Source organism: Tubulanus polymorphus, chromosome 2 (genome assembly GCF_964204645.1).
Source record: "Tubulanus polymorphus chromosome 2, tnTubPoly1.2, whole genome shotgun sequence".
Classification (NCBI taxonomy): Eukaryota; Metazoa; Nemertea; class Palaeonemertea; order Tubulaniformes; family Tubulanidae; genus Tubulanus; species Tubulanus polymorphus.
Window position 1 is genome coordinate 28,921,169 of NC_134026.1, and position 14,268 is coordinate 28,935,436.

At 36.3% G+C, this 14,268-nt stretch overlaps 3 protein-coding genes across 4 annotated transcripts; 1 reads left to right on the forward strand and 2 right to left on the reverse strand.

Moving 5' to 3' along the window:
• Nucleotides 1–166: 166 nt before the first annotated feature.
• LOC141899624 (NIPA-like protein 2) lies at nt 167–6,708 on the reverse strand. The gene is made up of 12 exons (XM_074786039.1): nt 6,526–6,708; nt 3,914–3,982; nt 3,075–3,252; nt 2,653–2,712; nt 2,514–2,566; nt 2,360–2,428; nt 2,182–2,278; nt 1,965–2,100; nt 1,789–1,877; nt 1,612–1,675; nt 1,415–1,524; nt 167–1,031 (listed from the first exon to the last, which is right to left on the reverse strand). The coding sequence occupies exons 1-12, from the start codon at nt 6,565–6,567 to the stop codon at nt 817–819; spliced, it is 1,182 nt and encodes a 393-aa protein (XP_074642140.1). The 5' UTR covers nt 6,568–6,708; the 3' UTR covers nt 167–816.
• A 148-nt stretch (nt 6,709–6,856) lies between these two features.
• Nucleotides 6,857–10,177, forward strand: LOC141899420 (acyl-protein thioesterase 1-like). Its single transcript, XM_074785708.1, has 8 exons — nt 6,857–6,987; nt 7,364–7,395; nt 7,510–7,575; nt 7,649–7,696; nt 7,952–8,022; nt 8,106–8,278; nt 8,372–8,530; nt 8,679–10,177. The coding sequence occupies exons 1-8, from the start codon at nt 6,913–6,915 to the stop codon at nt 8,727–8,729; spliced, it is 675 nt and encodes a 224-aa protein (XP_074641809.1). The 5' UTR covers nt 6,857–6,912; the 3' UTR covers nt 8,730–10,177.
• Nucleotides 10,178–10,237: 60 nt separating this feature from the next.
• LOC141899419 (ribonucleases P/MRP protein subunit POP1-like) lies at nt 10,238–14,226 on the reverse strand. Of its 2 annotated transcripts, none has more exons than XM_074785707.1 (10): nt 14,151–14,226; nt 13,955–14,041; nt 13,682–13,866; nt 13,128–13,361; nt 12,513–12,600; nt 12,296–12,436; nt 12,004–12,189; nt 11,545–11,925; nt 11,317–11,451; nt 10,238–11,228 (listed from the first exon to the last, which is right to left on the reverse strand). In XM_074785707.1, the coding sequence occupies exons 2-10, from the start codon at nt 14,007–14,009 to the stop codon at nt 10,270–10,272; spliced, it is 2,364 nt and encodes a 787-aa protein (XP_074641808.1). In that variant the 5' UTR covers nt 14,010–14,041; nt 14,151–14,226; the 3' UTR covers nt 10,238–10,269. The 2 variants fall into 2 exon arrangements, with proteins under 2 accessions (XP_074641808.1, XP_074641807.1); XM_074785706.1 differs by having other exon boundaries at nt 13,955–14,046.
• Nucleotides 14,227–14,268: the final 42 nt, after the last annotated feature.

Here is a 14,268-nt window from a genome sequence, read left to right on the forward strand (position 1 = left end):
ATTGACCAGCTGAAGAACACAAAAAAATACTTCTCATTCAACTGACAGTTTTGGGGATCTTCAACACGATAAAGGAAGGAACTCGATCAGAAGAAAGAACCAAACAATTTTCATCAGATCTTTTTTTATTGGACTGACACTACCATAGATACACAAATACATTCGCACAAATATTTACATATATCTAAATCAGATATGTTACCGGTAGTTATAAAAACAATCATCATCTATTCGTTCATTTGTATATAAATCTCGTAGGTACATGAACCAGGTAAATAAATAATACATCACAGCAAAGTACTAAACACTTTAAAACATATGTGTATAATATAATAATAAAAAAGTTAACAAATATGAAAATACAAAATGGAATCAAATATAACAAGTACATGGAGCGCGTTAAAAAAATGTAGACTACCAATATCAAATGGAAAGATGCAATAATACATTACAAGATACAAACACTGGGTAAATTAATTATGACATATTGTTCATATAATAAGTTTCATATTTTCTAAAACGTTCTATCATATACAGTAGACCCCTATAGTAGTAGTGAATTTTACTCAAAATTATTTTTCCGAAAAACTAATTTTTCCCGATTTTTTCATCTCAGTGAAATATTCACGGTCCCGATGCTACAGAATTTAGTGTTAACTAACTTAACTAGCAACTTACATTTCATGAATACAACACAAATATTCTACACCGATTTTGTGTATATGTCTTCTCTGGTAAAAACACGTAATAGAACCACCGATACATACAGTATGTAAATAATTTCATCCATTACATTAATACTAACAACATGCTGAACTATTCATCAGAACTTGTTGAATCATTTGCACCATATCTGTGAATAATGATTTTATCTCCATCTGCCGAAACACGACTGCCTCGTTTCGATTGAGGAGCTGGAGGTTGTAAAATCTCATCATCCGAATCATCGGCTAATATCGGATGTCGACCAGTTCCCGATAATGTATTCACCGGCTGAACGGGTGCTTTATTTACACTAGTCAACAACCAAGCTGCAATATTAATACCAGCATGTTTAAATGGTTCGGTTTTACACCTTCAAAATTATCTACTATGACTTAATTATCAGTAAGATACACTGGAATTTTAGATCATTCTGTAGGTCAATTAGGTGGATTAGGAATTGAATAGGCTGCACTAGCCGCGCTGTCTTTGCCAAGCTGACTGAATGAAACCGCTGGTATTGCTGCCTTCAAGTGTCTCCACTTACTTGAAGTGAAGCAATGACGAATATCATGGGTGGACTGGTCAAGAAGTTTGAACGATTTACCTTGTCCTGAACTGGGAGGAAAAAGTGGGCTTCGACAAGGTAACTAGTTCGAAACAGTTAAGAGGTTAGGCCTAGACTTTGAAACAAAAATTATGCGAGACTTACTTGGTGAAGAATCTGCCAATATTTTCTGAGTGGCGACTCCAATATCAGGAATGTCATCACCATGGCGACCAGCAGTTATAAAATGTACACCAATGAAGCACATTAGACACCTTTTGAAAAAAGAGATGATAGAATTTCACGTGTACCGCATGTATCTAAATGCAATATTCATACTAGTAGGTAAATGTACAACTTACCCAAATAAAAACATGAAAATATCAATTCCACTGAGACCCCAGAACTCTCGGTAAAAAATAATACCTTTAAATATAATATTAGATATCAAAACCCAATGTTAATAATACAAATCACCAGAGGAGCCAAAAATAAAAAGGGCTTTTTAACTATGAAGAATGTTTTCAAATATAACTAACCTGCCACAATAGCACTAATTGTAAAAAATACAAAATGAGTTGGAACGACAACTGTGGAAGCAAAACTTTTCATTGCTTGATTGAGATACCTAGAAAATGATTACAATTAATATCTAAGCAAACTTAATTCTCTCCATAACAACAATACAGTAAGTAAGGTCAACATATCAACTTACTTCAGTTGTATCAGTGCTGTTAGTATCATTATAACAAAAGCTACATATATAACGGGACTTTTCATCTGATTATGTCCAGCTAATGTTAACTGTAATAAACTCGAAGAAGCTTTAGCTGAGATGACTGTGAATGATGCTGGAAAACAAAACACGTTTATAAGTAATATCTGTTACTTTAAATCCAAGAAAGTTCGAAAATTTGATGAAAAAATCTTACCAAATAAACAGCAAATGAGTAGATATACAAGGACATTCTCTACTTTAAATTTATACATCAGTAAAAATAGTAAAATCAATACGGCAATCTCCATACACTGTAACACAGAGAAACAATTTTCAAGATGTTTCTTTTTTAAAATTCAATGCGATGCAAAAAATTCATGAGTCCAATTTACCAAATACGTGATGAAAGGCACTCTTGTTAATGCATCTATGATTTCAGAAGAGTCAAAAACCCTATCTTTCTAAGAATAAAATACAAACAAACATGTACATTAAATTCAAAACCGACTACCTGCATTTGGAAAGACTAATGAATTATCAACATACTTTGGAGGAAAACGCAACAACAAGAAATGCTCCCAGAATCGCTAAACCACAGCCTGAAATAATAACACATGGTTGACATAAATAGACACATATATCGTTAACTACCATATTATACTGTACTATTATGGAGAAAATTTACCAAATAAATCTTCTGGTCTGATTTTTTCTTTCAAAAATATTGCAGCCAAAAACATATTAGCTGAAAGGATAATGCGTATCATAAATATCACAATAATGCAACTAACATTGAATAAATAATGAGGACAGTCAATAAAATGAGTAGGGTGGCCACTTTTCCCCCATTTGAAAATTCCCTGAGTTTTGCCATGTTATAACAGGATATTCCCAGAGCAAATTTGCGAAGGGTGAATCAGAATTTTCTTGGTTTAAAATAGTACAATTGATTGATTTTTGATGACGAAACACTTGGACGATAGGCTACACCAGTATCCAAATTTCCTGAGTTTTCCAGCTTTTTGGCAAAATGTCCATGTTTTTCAGGTGGCCACCCTGCTGAGTACAAAATACACGTAAGCATCTTTTCTCACATTATTAACTTACCTATGACAGTGACGGTACCGAGAGGTGCGACTAGTGACGCAGGAGCGAAGCCATACGCAGAAAAGTTACCTAATTCACCTAATACCATCAATAACAAGCCTAACCACCAGAATGGGTCTCGTGTATAATGCTTCTGGTCTTTGATATCTTTTTTCTCATTTTTGCTGTGGGAATACTTCTAAGAAGGGAAACGGTATAAAAGATGAATCACAAAACACCTCAATAAAAATGTTTTAATTTGGCATGATTTATAAGAAGGCTGTTACAATGCCGAAAAGAACACGATGTCTTATTCACTCAGACGCATAGACGTTTTAATGTTGCCATGGTAATGAGACTCAAAGAGGTTTTACCGCCATTCAGCGAAAACAAGAGACAAGCGTTAAATGGTTATAACCGAGTTATAATACAATCAATACCGGTATATACCCCATTGATCAATATACACACTCTCCTGACATCAGCTAATCATTGAGAAATACCAGACAATTGCCATTTACATCTAAAATACATTACTCTTGTTGCAACCAATAAAGCCTTACAAATATTATGATCTCGATGAATATTTGCTCAAGTAATTTGAGATTGCAATAAACCTCATAAATAATGACAAAAAGATGTAACTCATCTTTTACTACAAGACTAATATAATCATTCGGGAAAAAAAGTTCAATTTGATGAAAATTCAGTCGTAAGAAGTTTACAACACGATTATATTACGTACACATATCAACCAATGCAAAACCGATATCTATCAACAGAAAACCAACAATGGTTTCAATGTCGAAATGCGTAAAGATTCGATTCTATTTCTCATTGATTTAGCCTACTTTACTTACCTGCAAATTAAGTGAAATACTGATGAGAAGATTTCCACAAATCGACAGCAGAGATCCAACCAGTAAATCCTATAAATAGTTTTTAAATTGAATTACATTTCAGTTACAATTTTTCCATAGTAAAAGTGACGTTTGAAAGCTTTTTCGGAGAATTTGTTGACAATAAAAGCTTTCAACTGATACAGGGTTCATAGTTCCTACGACCAATTTCAAATCGCAAGTACAGTAGACTCTGCTTGCCACAGCGCCCATAGCCTCGGGTGGCCAATTCAAGGACAATGACAATGATTAAAGGAGCCCATTTTATGACATTCAACACCTTGAATTGACCCGGCCATATCCATTTGAGTCTTGTTGTCAGCATGGAGAATAAATCGAATGTTTATAGTTTGATGATGTTTCATCATCGTCAGTTATTTCTGGAAATGTCTCCTCATCTATCGGATAGTTCTGACGAAAAACATTCATGTAGAGAATAAGAAGAAAATGTATGGATACGACAACTGCTCCACTGCTCTTATTTCCCTTTCATATAAAATAACTTGTAATTCTGTGATAATAAACAATTGAATCCATGTTAAAAAAAATAGGTCTGGTATATTAAGATGATAATACATAGGCATTAGACAAGAAAACATGAGAAAAAGCCTTCATAAAATGCTTTTTTAAAAGCCGGATGAACAGGCGGATTATCTGTCATAAACAGAGGACTGACAATCAGCCACATAACTCTAGTCTCCCTACTTCAGCGAACATATCAAATTAGTGTTGTCACTGAGAGAGCGCATCGACAAAGCCGTTAAAGGTCAAAGGAATAAGGAATGACATTAACAGAAAATCAGTGCTACTTAAATGGCAGTTATCATTGCGACGCAAAATTTAAACCCTATAAATGCTGTTTCAAACTAATGAATGAATGAATTTATTCTCTCTAATAACCCAATCATCAATAATGGTAATAAATAACACTGGTAAAAAATAAGAATCATATAAACAACAGTTCAAATGTCTGACTCCACATCGTCATCCACCATCCAGTCAGTCATAACAGTTATCAGACTAAGTTTCACGATCCAATGCATCCACCCTCGGCAAGAATTTGAACCTTAACTCAGCTGTGGCACAAATTTTTTGTCTCTACGTGCAACTGTCATGGACAGCGCTTCTTCTAGTTTGGACATGGTTCAATGTAGTCAGTAACCTGTCTGTGGTTTAGTTTCACGATCGGATATTTTCACAAACCACAGTCAGGAATGGGAAGGTCATTTTTGTATGAAATCTTCGTCAGCCAATTTGACTGACGAGTAATTTGCCTGGCATTTCATTGTCTCTTAAGATATCCGTCAAATTTTTGTTGTAATCGACACACAACAGATTCGTAGTTTGTCTGATACCTATAACACCTCACCTGACGATCTTTATCCATGTGCAAATCGGCCGTAAAGTGAGAGTAAATTTCCGTAGAGTCAACAGCTGCCATTTTGAAAATTACTGGAGGTGCTGGCACCTGTGGACTGAGGCCAGGACAACAGCACAAACTAACGAAGCGAAACGACGAAATTGAAAAATATTAAGAAATCAACACTTATTCACATTTTTCTTTTACCAGAATTTATTATTTCATTATTTATAATGGAAAACACGAAGATTTGAAATATAGGTTGGAAAACCATAAAAAATAAAAATTGTCGTTTCGTCTTGAAAGTTTTATCTAAATCCTTGTAGGTCCCCTTGTCTTATCATGCCACATGTGCAATACAGAGAAACGGCGGCCAATGGCGAAATTTGTAAGGAAATTAATTAATTTCTCAAAATAATGTTGATTAATCACTCGAAACATACATAGAATTGGATTATTTCGAAAGGTACCCGTGTTAGTTTGTGAATTAAGCCATTAATTGTGGACTGAAGTGGATAGAAAGTATATTTTTGAAGTGTTACTTTTTTCAACCGTGTTTTGGTCCTTGTCATCCCTAACGTTGGTATAAGCCCATCCGATTATAAAAAGCTTACCACCAACGATTAGGTAACTAACTAGGTTCAATGGCCACAGACTCGACTTCCCATTAACATTTTACATTAGTTCAGACTGGTTAGTAATTTCTTATTAGTCAGTGGTATCAACCTGTCCGTGGTTTTAGTTTCATGATCAGATATTTTCACAAACCACTAATAACTACTAATAAACCACTAATAACTAGTTACTAATTGTTGGTGTATGCGATTAAGTGTTTCTAAATGTACATTATCTCTTTTATTATTATTATTATTAATTGAATTTTCCATGCACACTCTTTTTCTTTCTCTTCTAACAACACGGACGCGCACGCTCCAAAAAATACTCGTGAATGCGAGTGTGCTGGAGTATTTAAATGAATGAATGAATGTTAAGCTTTTTATAATCGGATGGGCTTATACCAATGTGGTTTGTGTAAATATCCGATCGTGAAACTAAACCACAGTCAGGTTACTGACTGTTGGCATAAGCCCATCCGATTATAAAAAGCTTACCACCAACGATTAGGTAACTAGGCCTAACTATTATTACTGGTCTGAAGGGCCTACTATTTTACTAATATTAATAACAGTATTAGACACAACGTTATCTCTACCTGTTGTCTGTGATATTCATCTGTCAGTACAGCTTGTGACATCTCTTTCTCTCTTTCTCGTGCGTGGGTCAAAAGTATCAGTGGTAGTGTACACTCAACCCACGGTAGCCCAAAAATTCTAAAAAATACGGAGCCGCTGTCAGTGTCATCAGGATCTCCAGCAAGCTCCGTGAAGTGCTGCCACCTGGATGAGAAAAAGTAAATCCGTCCGGATGCGGGCGGGACACGAGTAGATCATAAAAGCCGGCTGCAGGATTCGGGTGTGAGGCTGTAAGAGTATAAAACGCGGGTGCTGGATTGAGATTTTCGCTTTAATTTGACGGAAGTGAACTATTAGCTGATTTAGAGGCCGCAGTGCTATTTTATTCTGAGCTATCAAACCATTTTATGGGTGCTAGTTCTTCGGCTAAAATGAATACAAATGGGGCAATAATCAGTCCAACTGCTCGTCATACAGCATCGGTAATTTGATAATTGTCAGTTAAATTTTATTTTGGTAACGTTTGCCAAACTACTAAGTTTAAAGCACCACACACACAGCTGAGACTGGAGAGCACTGGACTGCGTGCGTCCTGCTGCAGAAGAGCGAATGGAATTGGTCGTCCCATGTTTAATCTGTTGTACACAATGCATATTGGTCTAATGTCTATTTCAACTTGACTTGAGTCGAGAGCACATCGGGTGGCCTAGCTCAGTCAGTCTTGGTGGTACATAGCCTACCTGAAAGTCTATAAGTCTTAGCAGGGCCAGATGAGAAAGCACTGGCAGTTGACTGGTTGACCTAAAACATTGATGTTGAATTATTGACTTTAACATTTACAATGGTTTTTCATTTCAGTTTATATTTTTACATGGTCTAGGAGACAATGGGTAAGTGAATGATATCTGAATAGGTGAATGCGTTTTAGTCGTATAATGAATTATATTATTATACATCATTATTAATAGTGAGGGAAACTGTTAATAAAGTTCAATTTGTTTCAGTCATGGATGGAAAAGTCAATTTGAAGAAATAAGAAAACCTCATATTAAATACATTTTCCCACATGCGTGAGTATTTGTTTCTTGATGGTGATGACTTACATTAATGATTTCTCGTTGATGTGTCGCATTTTTATTTTAGGCCAACGAAACCTGTTTCATTGAATTTTGGTATGCAGATGCCTTCATGGTAGGTACAACATGTAGATGTTACCATTTTTATTGAACAGCATAAGAAATAATCTTAAATTCTTTCTTATCGGTTACTATGTTCTGAATTATTTGTTTATTGTGATATGCTACGAAACTCAGTGGATCTTTCATTGAAAAACTAAATCATTTTAACATCTATTTCTTACTAATGGCACTTAACCGACAATCATTACCGAAAAGCTACAATTTGAACTAGTTTGTAACGAAAAACTTTATTTCTGATTGAATATAGGTTTGATATAAGGAGTTTGGATTTCAATGGCGAAGAAGATGAAGATGGAATAAAAAGTTCCAGTAATAATTGTAAGCTGTCATCTCTAAAAACATCCTCTCTTTATGCGATAATCATCAACGTTTTTATTCTTCGATTTTTATTGCGAATTTAGTGAATAAACTAATAGAGGCCGAGGTAAATAGCGGTATAGAAAGCTCTCGCATTATAATTGGTGGATTCTCACAAGGTGGCGCTGTAGCTGTTTATTGTAGCGTTAACTCAGAAAAGATTTTAGGAGGCTGTATAGGACTCAGTACATTTATGCCTTTGCATAAGTCTTTTCAAGTGAGTATTTCAATAAATCGCTTTAATGTGTGTGATGTTAAATCAGTCTTCTACATTTACTTGAAGCGAATTGTATTTTTCTCAATGCTACAGGGAATAAAACATAACATGCCGATCTTCCTCGCTCATGGAACAAGCGATCCAGTCGTTAATTTTAGATTTGGAGAAATGACTAGAGATCTATTAAAATCATGTTGTAATGATCTTACATGGAAAAGCTATGATGGTGTTGGCCACAGTTCATGCCCAAAGGTACGAATTCAAATAATTCATTTTCTAGGCGAGATATTTCATTTTGCTGGAGTCAGTGGGTTAAGAGATGCCGCATTGTAGGTCCATGGACAGTTTCTTTCTCCGTTATACTTAAAAGTGTGAGCAGTTGTTGTTCTCTGTTTTTCAGGAGATGAACGACGTTAAAGATTTTATTGATAAAACATTGCCAGCAGTATGAAGACACATCGATTTACTAGATATCCATTGCATGCACGGTATATATGATTGTATTATGTGAAATAGGAATGATTTTGAATCATATAGGATCTCCCGAGAATTCCCAGTTAATTTTCGGAAATGTTTGGTTGTGTATTTCTTACAAAATTAGCTAAATTACGAGTTGACAAACCTCAAACTTTTCCCCTATATTTGCCTAGCACGTGTCATTTAGTTTCATGGTCTTATAAGATAATTTACGCATTTAAGTAACTTATATGCAGTGTAATATCAGGTCAGGTAATCATGCATGATCTCACACAACTGAATTTCAATGATCAAAAGAAACTACAATCAGTTTTGTGAGGATCACTCGCATATCATTGTTTTCATGTACATAAAGTGGATTTGAAAACTTGTATTTGGTTGACTTGTACATACGTATTTCCTCTCTTTACCTTGTCCCTTAATTTATAGTATAGTCCTCTTAGAACTGATGCAATTGGAAAAGGATCAGATTTTCTGATGTACCGGTACATTATATCAACGTGCTTAAAATGTGTACTTGGTATGCTTCACACATCAATCAAGTCAGAAATATATCACTTGTAAATATCAATAACAGGATGTGTGGTGTACAGCTGTAGTCAACATTGATGTACATAGATTACCTATTTCATCATAATATATAAGGCGCTTTTACGAAATTGAATCTGATTCGTTTTAGCTAAATCCGATTCGATGTCGGAAACCGAAAGGATTAGTAAATCGAATTGTTTTTCGTAAATGAGTCGAATCAATTGATCAATTCAAAGGTCGAGATTCGAAAGAAAATGGGGGTCAATGGTGACCAAATTATTGATAGACGACGATTTGCGATAGATGTCTTAAGCCCGCGGTCGAAGAGGATGCCATGTTGGATTTAGCTGACTAAATCGCCACTAACTTGTTCGCTGAGCAAGTTAGTCGATTTAATGAATCAATTTACTAAACCGTTCCCATAAACGCATTGATTTACAAAATCGGATTCACTAAACCGTGTGCCGTAAACGTGAAACTAAAATCGATTTACAAAGATTCAGTTTCGTAAAAGCGCCTTTAGTGATCAATTTATTTGTATGTGTTTGTATAAGGGTTAATCAATCATAACAGTTTCATGTCATACCGGTATCAGATCTCTCTTGTCAATCATATTATATATAACTTTAAGGTGTATTAGTACATGCTTCTATTTGGGAATATATTTGACCAGTGAAAATCATGTTAAAAGATGCATCGATCTCGAAAACCTCAAGCAAAATCGCATTGCAAAAATTTTATAATAAATTCTGTATGGCACCCAGAATGAGCATAATGCCTTTTATCGAGATTTAATTGATGGAAATCAAAATGAACATGTATAATACATATGGATATATTAGTCGAAACGAGAGATTTGTTTTTACCTCGGATAGGTTTCTAAGTCTTGCATCTTCGAAAAGGTCACCACAATTTCCAAGTAAACTCACAATTATGTACGAAATATTAATATATCCGATCAATATTTTATTATTCATTCAAATTTATCCAGTTACAATTGAAAATGATGCAAATCTATATTGGCGAGATGAAGGGGATCTGATGAGTAAATATTTTGCGTTTTTAAGTAGTCCATCTAGAACACACATAGCCAATCCAGCCCCGGACCCGATACAGAAATTATACCCTCCATGTATAACATATCCTATACACGTCCTTGTACAACAGTCTTTCACATTTTTCACATCTTTAAGTTTCTGTAGTTCGCGTATCGCTGGTTTATAAGATTTACCGCGCTGCTTTAGTTGTTTAATATATTCGTCGCGTACATCGTTGTGATCGACATTCTCAACTGGACCTTCGTAGTGTTCGTTCTTTCTCAACATTTTCAAGTCATCGCACGACGGTAAACAGATAACGGAAAACTCGGCCGGTACACCTTTGTTAAGCATTTTGAACTTGATGCATACCAGCGCCACACGTGGTATTTCTACTTCATTCAACTCGGTGTTATCTACATTGATTTCTGAATCACATATGTTTTTAATTTTCTGTAGAACGTCTTTAGTACGAATAATCAATAACTCGTGGTCATTTCCATTAGACCAATCGGTGATAAGTTCTGTCCACGGACAATGGAAAGGCGCTAAAATGCCCATAGCGTTGTAGGGAGTGCGTTTACTGGGTGGTTTGCGATAGAGAATCTCGGTCAATTCCGCGCGGTGTTCTTGTGCGTGTTTAATACCGGCGTTTGTATCGGGGAAATGACGAGGGAAAACGAACTGTGAGGAATCAGCGGTCGTGTTTTCTATTTCTCGTAATCCACTCGCGCGTCCTCCGCGATATACGAATGCCAACCAAAAGGCTAAGCCCCACCCACTCGGAATTATAACGTCCATATGACAGTTGTAATTATGGCTTTCATGGGAACAGTCCACGGCTGGCCTCTGAATTACTAATGTAGGTATGCGAGATTCATCATCACCTAATTCTAACCTTGAACCTGAAATCAGTGGGAAAATTAAGACGATTGAATCGGTTTTGTAGGTGCAAGTCTCATCATAACAGGCAGGAATACGTATCTAACTTACCAGGAACTAATAATTGTGAACGTTTCTGATTCAACTGGTGCATTGTCATTTGTGTTTTGGTGACATCTCTGCGAATATGGTGGTCCCAAATAGCGGAATATGGTGTAAATTCTATAGCAGATGGTTCGGATTTATCTACATTCAGAAATGACAACGGTAATAAGTTAAATCTACTACATTTCATGTGACTACCAGTAATTCATTGTGTCAACAACTTCTCGACAATACCTTGAATTTCTTCCATATCTTCACCTTCCACAAACAATCTTTTTGAAGGCATATCTAATCGTGGATCTTTTACAGTCAAACTCCACACTTTATGCTCTGATGATTTTGTCCGATAGAATTCTTGAAATTGTGACCAATTTTTAATCTGTTGATTGAAATGTTTCATGTGCTGTTCATTAGAATGATAGCTCTGCCACCATTTATCAGCCGTTTCACTCATTGAACTAACACTCGCTGGTTTCATGGCATCGGCAAGAATTTCAACGGCTTGTGGCCCGATCAATCTGTATCTATTGAGCTCATCTTTTAAAGATTTAATCGTTATTTCTCCACTCTTCAAACACGGATTTAATACTTTATCAGGAGTCATTTTCTCTGAATCTGAAATAACAGGCATTCGTACGATGCAGCAGCCAGTAATGGTTTACTCGGTGAATTCACTGTGGAAATTTCTCTTACCAGTTTCCTCGCTAAGTTTAGCCATTTTAGCAGGTGGTGGTTCTTCTTGAGATGCGGAAGGTTCATCAACCGCTTCCTCAAACTGCTTCAATTCATCGCCGTCAATTCCAAATACACTGCAAAGCTCCAACATAGTTTCCTTATAACAGGATGGATGAATCCAAATCCATAAACTTCTGATCTCATCTAGTAATTCAAAAATGAATTATGCAAGAGAAGTTTATAAGATTCCATATAAAAAAGGCAGCAAAAGGTCCACAAAACCCCCTGGATCCGTGCCTGTTTAATTTACCTTCTGAATTGAGAGAATCCACTGGTTTCCAGAGAAAGCTGACTGGGCCTATGGCTTTATATGGATATGTGCCACGTTTGAAGAGCAATATGTTCCCTTCTTCTGTACCGTCAGTATAATTTTTGCCATCGAGTGAAACTCCTGAAAGCACGGTTTCACATTTTTTAAAGATATGAATGAAAATTGAATTTTGGCTGTTATTTGACTTTTCTATTACCCAATTCGGTGCTTGTGATTTGTTGAAATCCTTGTAGTAAATTATTCATTGGTCCTGATAGTTCAACACAATTCAGATAGGAAACATCCTAGAAAAAAACAATCGAAATATGTATTCAATGATTATATACCTCCAACTTTGAAGTGTAGCATCAAAAAACTGAAACAAAGGAAATTTTCCACCAAGGGGGAGGGTGCTCTTGCACTCAAAGCAACTCCCTTGGCAGGGGCGGATCTGGGGAGGGGCCCTGGGGGCCCGGGCCCCCTCCCTCCGAGTGAAGATCGTTTTTTTTTTTCGACCGGCCTCCGGCCACTCGCTTAATATAAACGCCGTGCTATCATAGAGTTTAATAAGGGGAAAGTATTTGTCATGAATTCTTGCCTCAGAATGCAGGAAATGGCCCCAAAACAAAGACAATTTCAAAAATTTTCCCAGACCCCCGCAGGGGCTTCGCGCCTCGCGCGAAGCGTAGGAACGTCTCGCGCCTACGCCGCTCGGTGTCAATACAGTATCATCATAGCTACATTTATTAGGTGCCCCCCCCCTAAATTGGGCTCTAGATCCGCCCCTGCTTGGATTCACGTCTGCTTTAAAGACAGTCAAACTGGATCTTACAATAAGAAGGCAATGTTGAGATGCAGCTCTATACGATGCTCTTATGCTTTTGTCATTCGGATGTAAAGGTATTTTGTAGCCCCATTTTTCGATCATTTTAAAGCGTTTAGCGTGCCATATATGAGTTTCTAACCACACGTGTCTGCGTTGTCTTCGCGCGTATTCAGTCATCAAATTACGAGGTCTTCGTCGATATTTCCGAGATGGTCGTTTGGATATCGGATTAGCAGACATCTTTAACGAATAAAAAAAAAACCATTTACAGATTATATTCTAAAGGGAATCGAGTAATGAAAGGTAAATAGTGGAAGTGGATATTTTGCCAATAACAATATATTTCTAGTGAATACTATTTAGTTGTGAGCATTAATGTGAACTTGAAACCCTAATCCTAAATCTTCCTTTTATTCTTTTGCCCTTTCTCCTAACCCTATTCTAACCTTATTCAGACCCTTATTGTGAAAATTAATTCTATTTTAAATGTATGGATCAGCATAATGCATTTACTAGGAAAATGCCGTATTGGCAAAATACCAACTCCGCAGGATGAATACCTCATGTTTAGCTTGTCTATGAAGTCGTCTGGGCAGACGTTTGATATTATGACTCATAGCTCGGCGTCTCATATGACGAGGTAAAGCCTGACTGACTTGTTTGTTACGCCGACCATTTTTTATTGCCGTCGACATCGCCTCAATTTCTAGAGATCGATTTTCAGCAAATTGCATATAGCTGAATTCTGGAATCGAAAGTGAAATTAGATATGCAAATCAATTCACTGACACTGAAACATTTCACTGGACTACCATACATAGCGAAGTACATACCAACAGGCATGTCATTTGACGATACAGTTGATGATTCTGTGCTGAAAGTCTCCATTCTAACAATTGTTGTTGCTCAATTTCCGTAAACTAAACTATAAAAGCATCGAATTATTTTTTGTCATCACTTTGCCGATGACGTTGCAGCGCATAATCGACAGTCCAGTGTTGCTATGTATAGCACGTTGACGATACTTACGAATACTCGGTTATCAATCACTGACATAAAATTTTCCAAAAAAAATTGTGCACGAGTTTTCAATTTTCACATGGGCGCAGCCATTTTGAACTATCATTTACCATATGGTGCTGCCGCA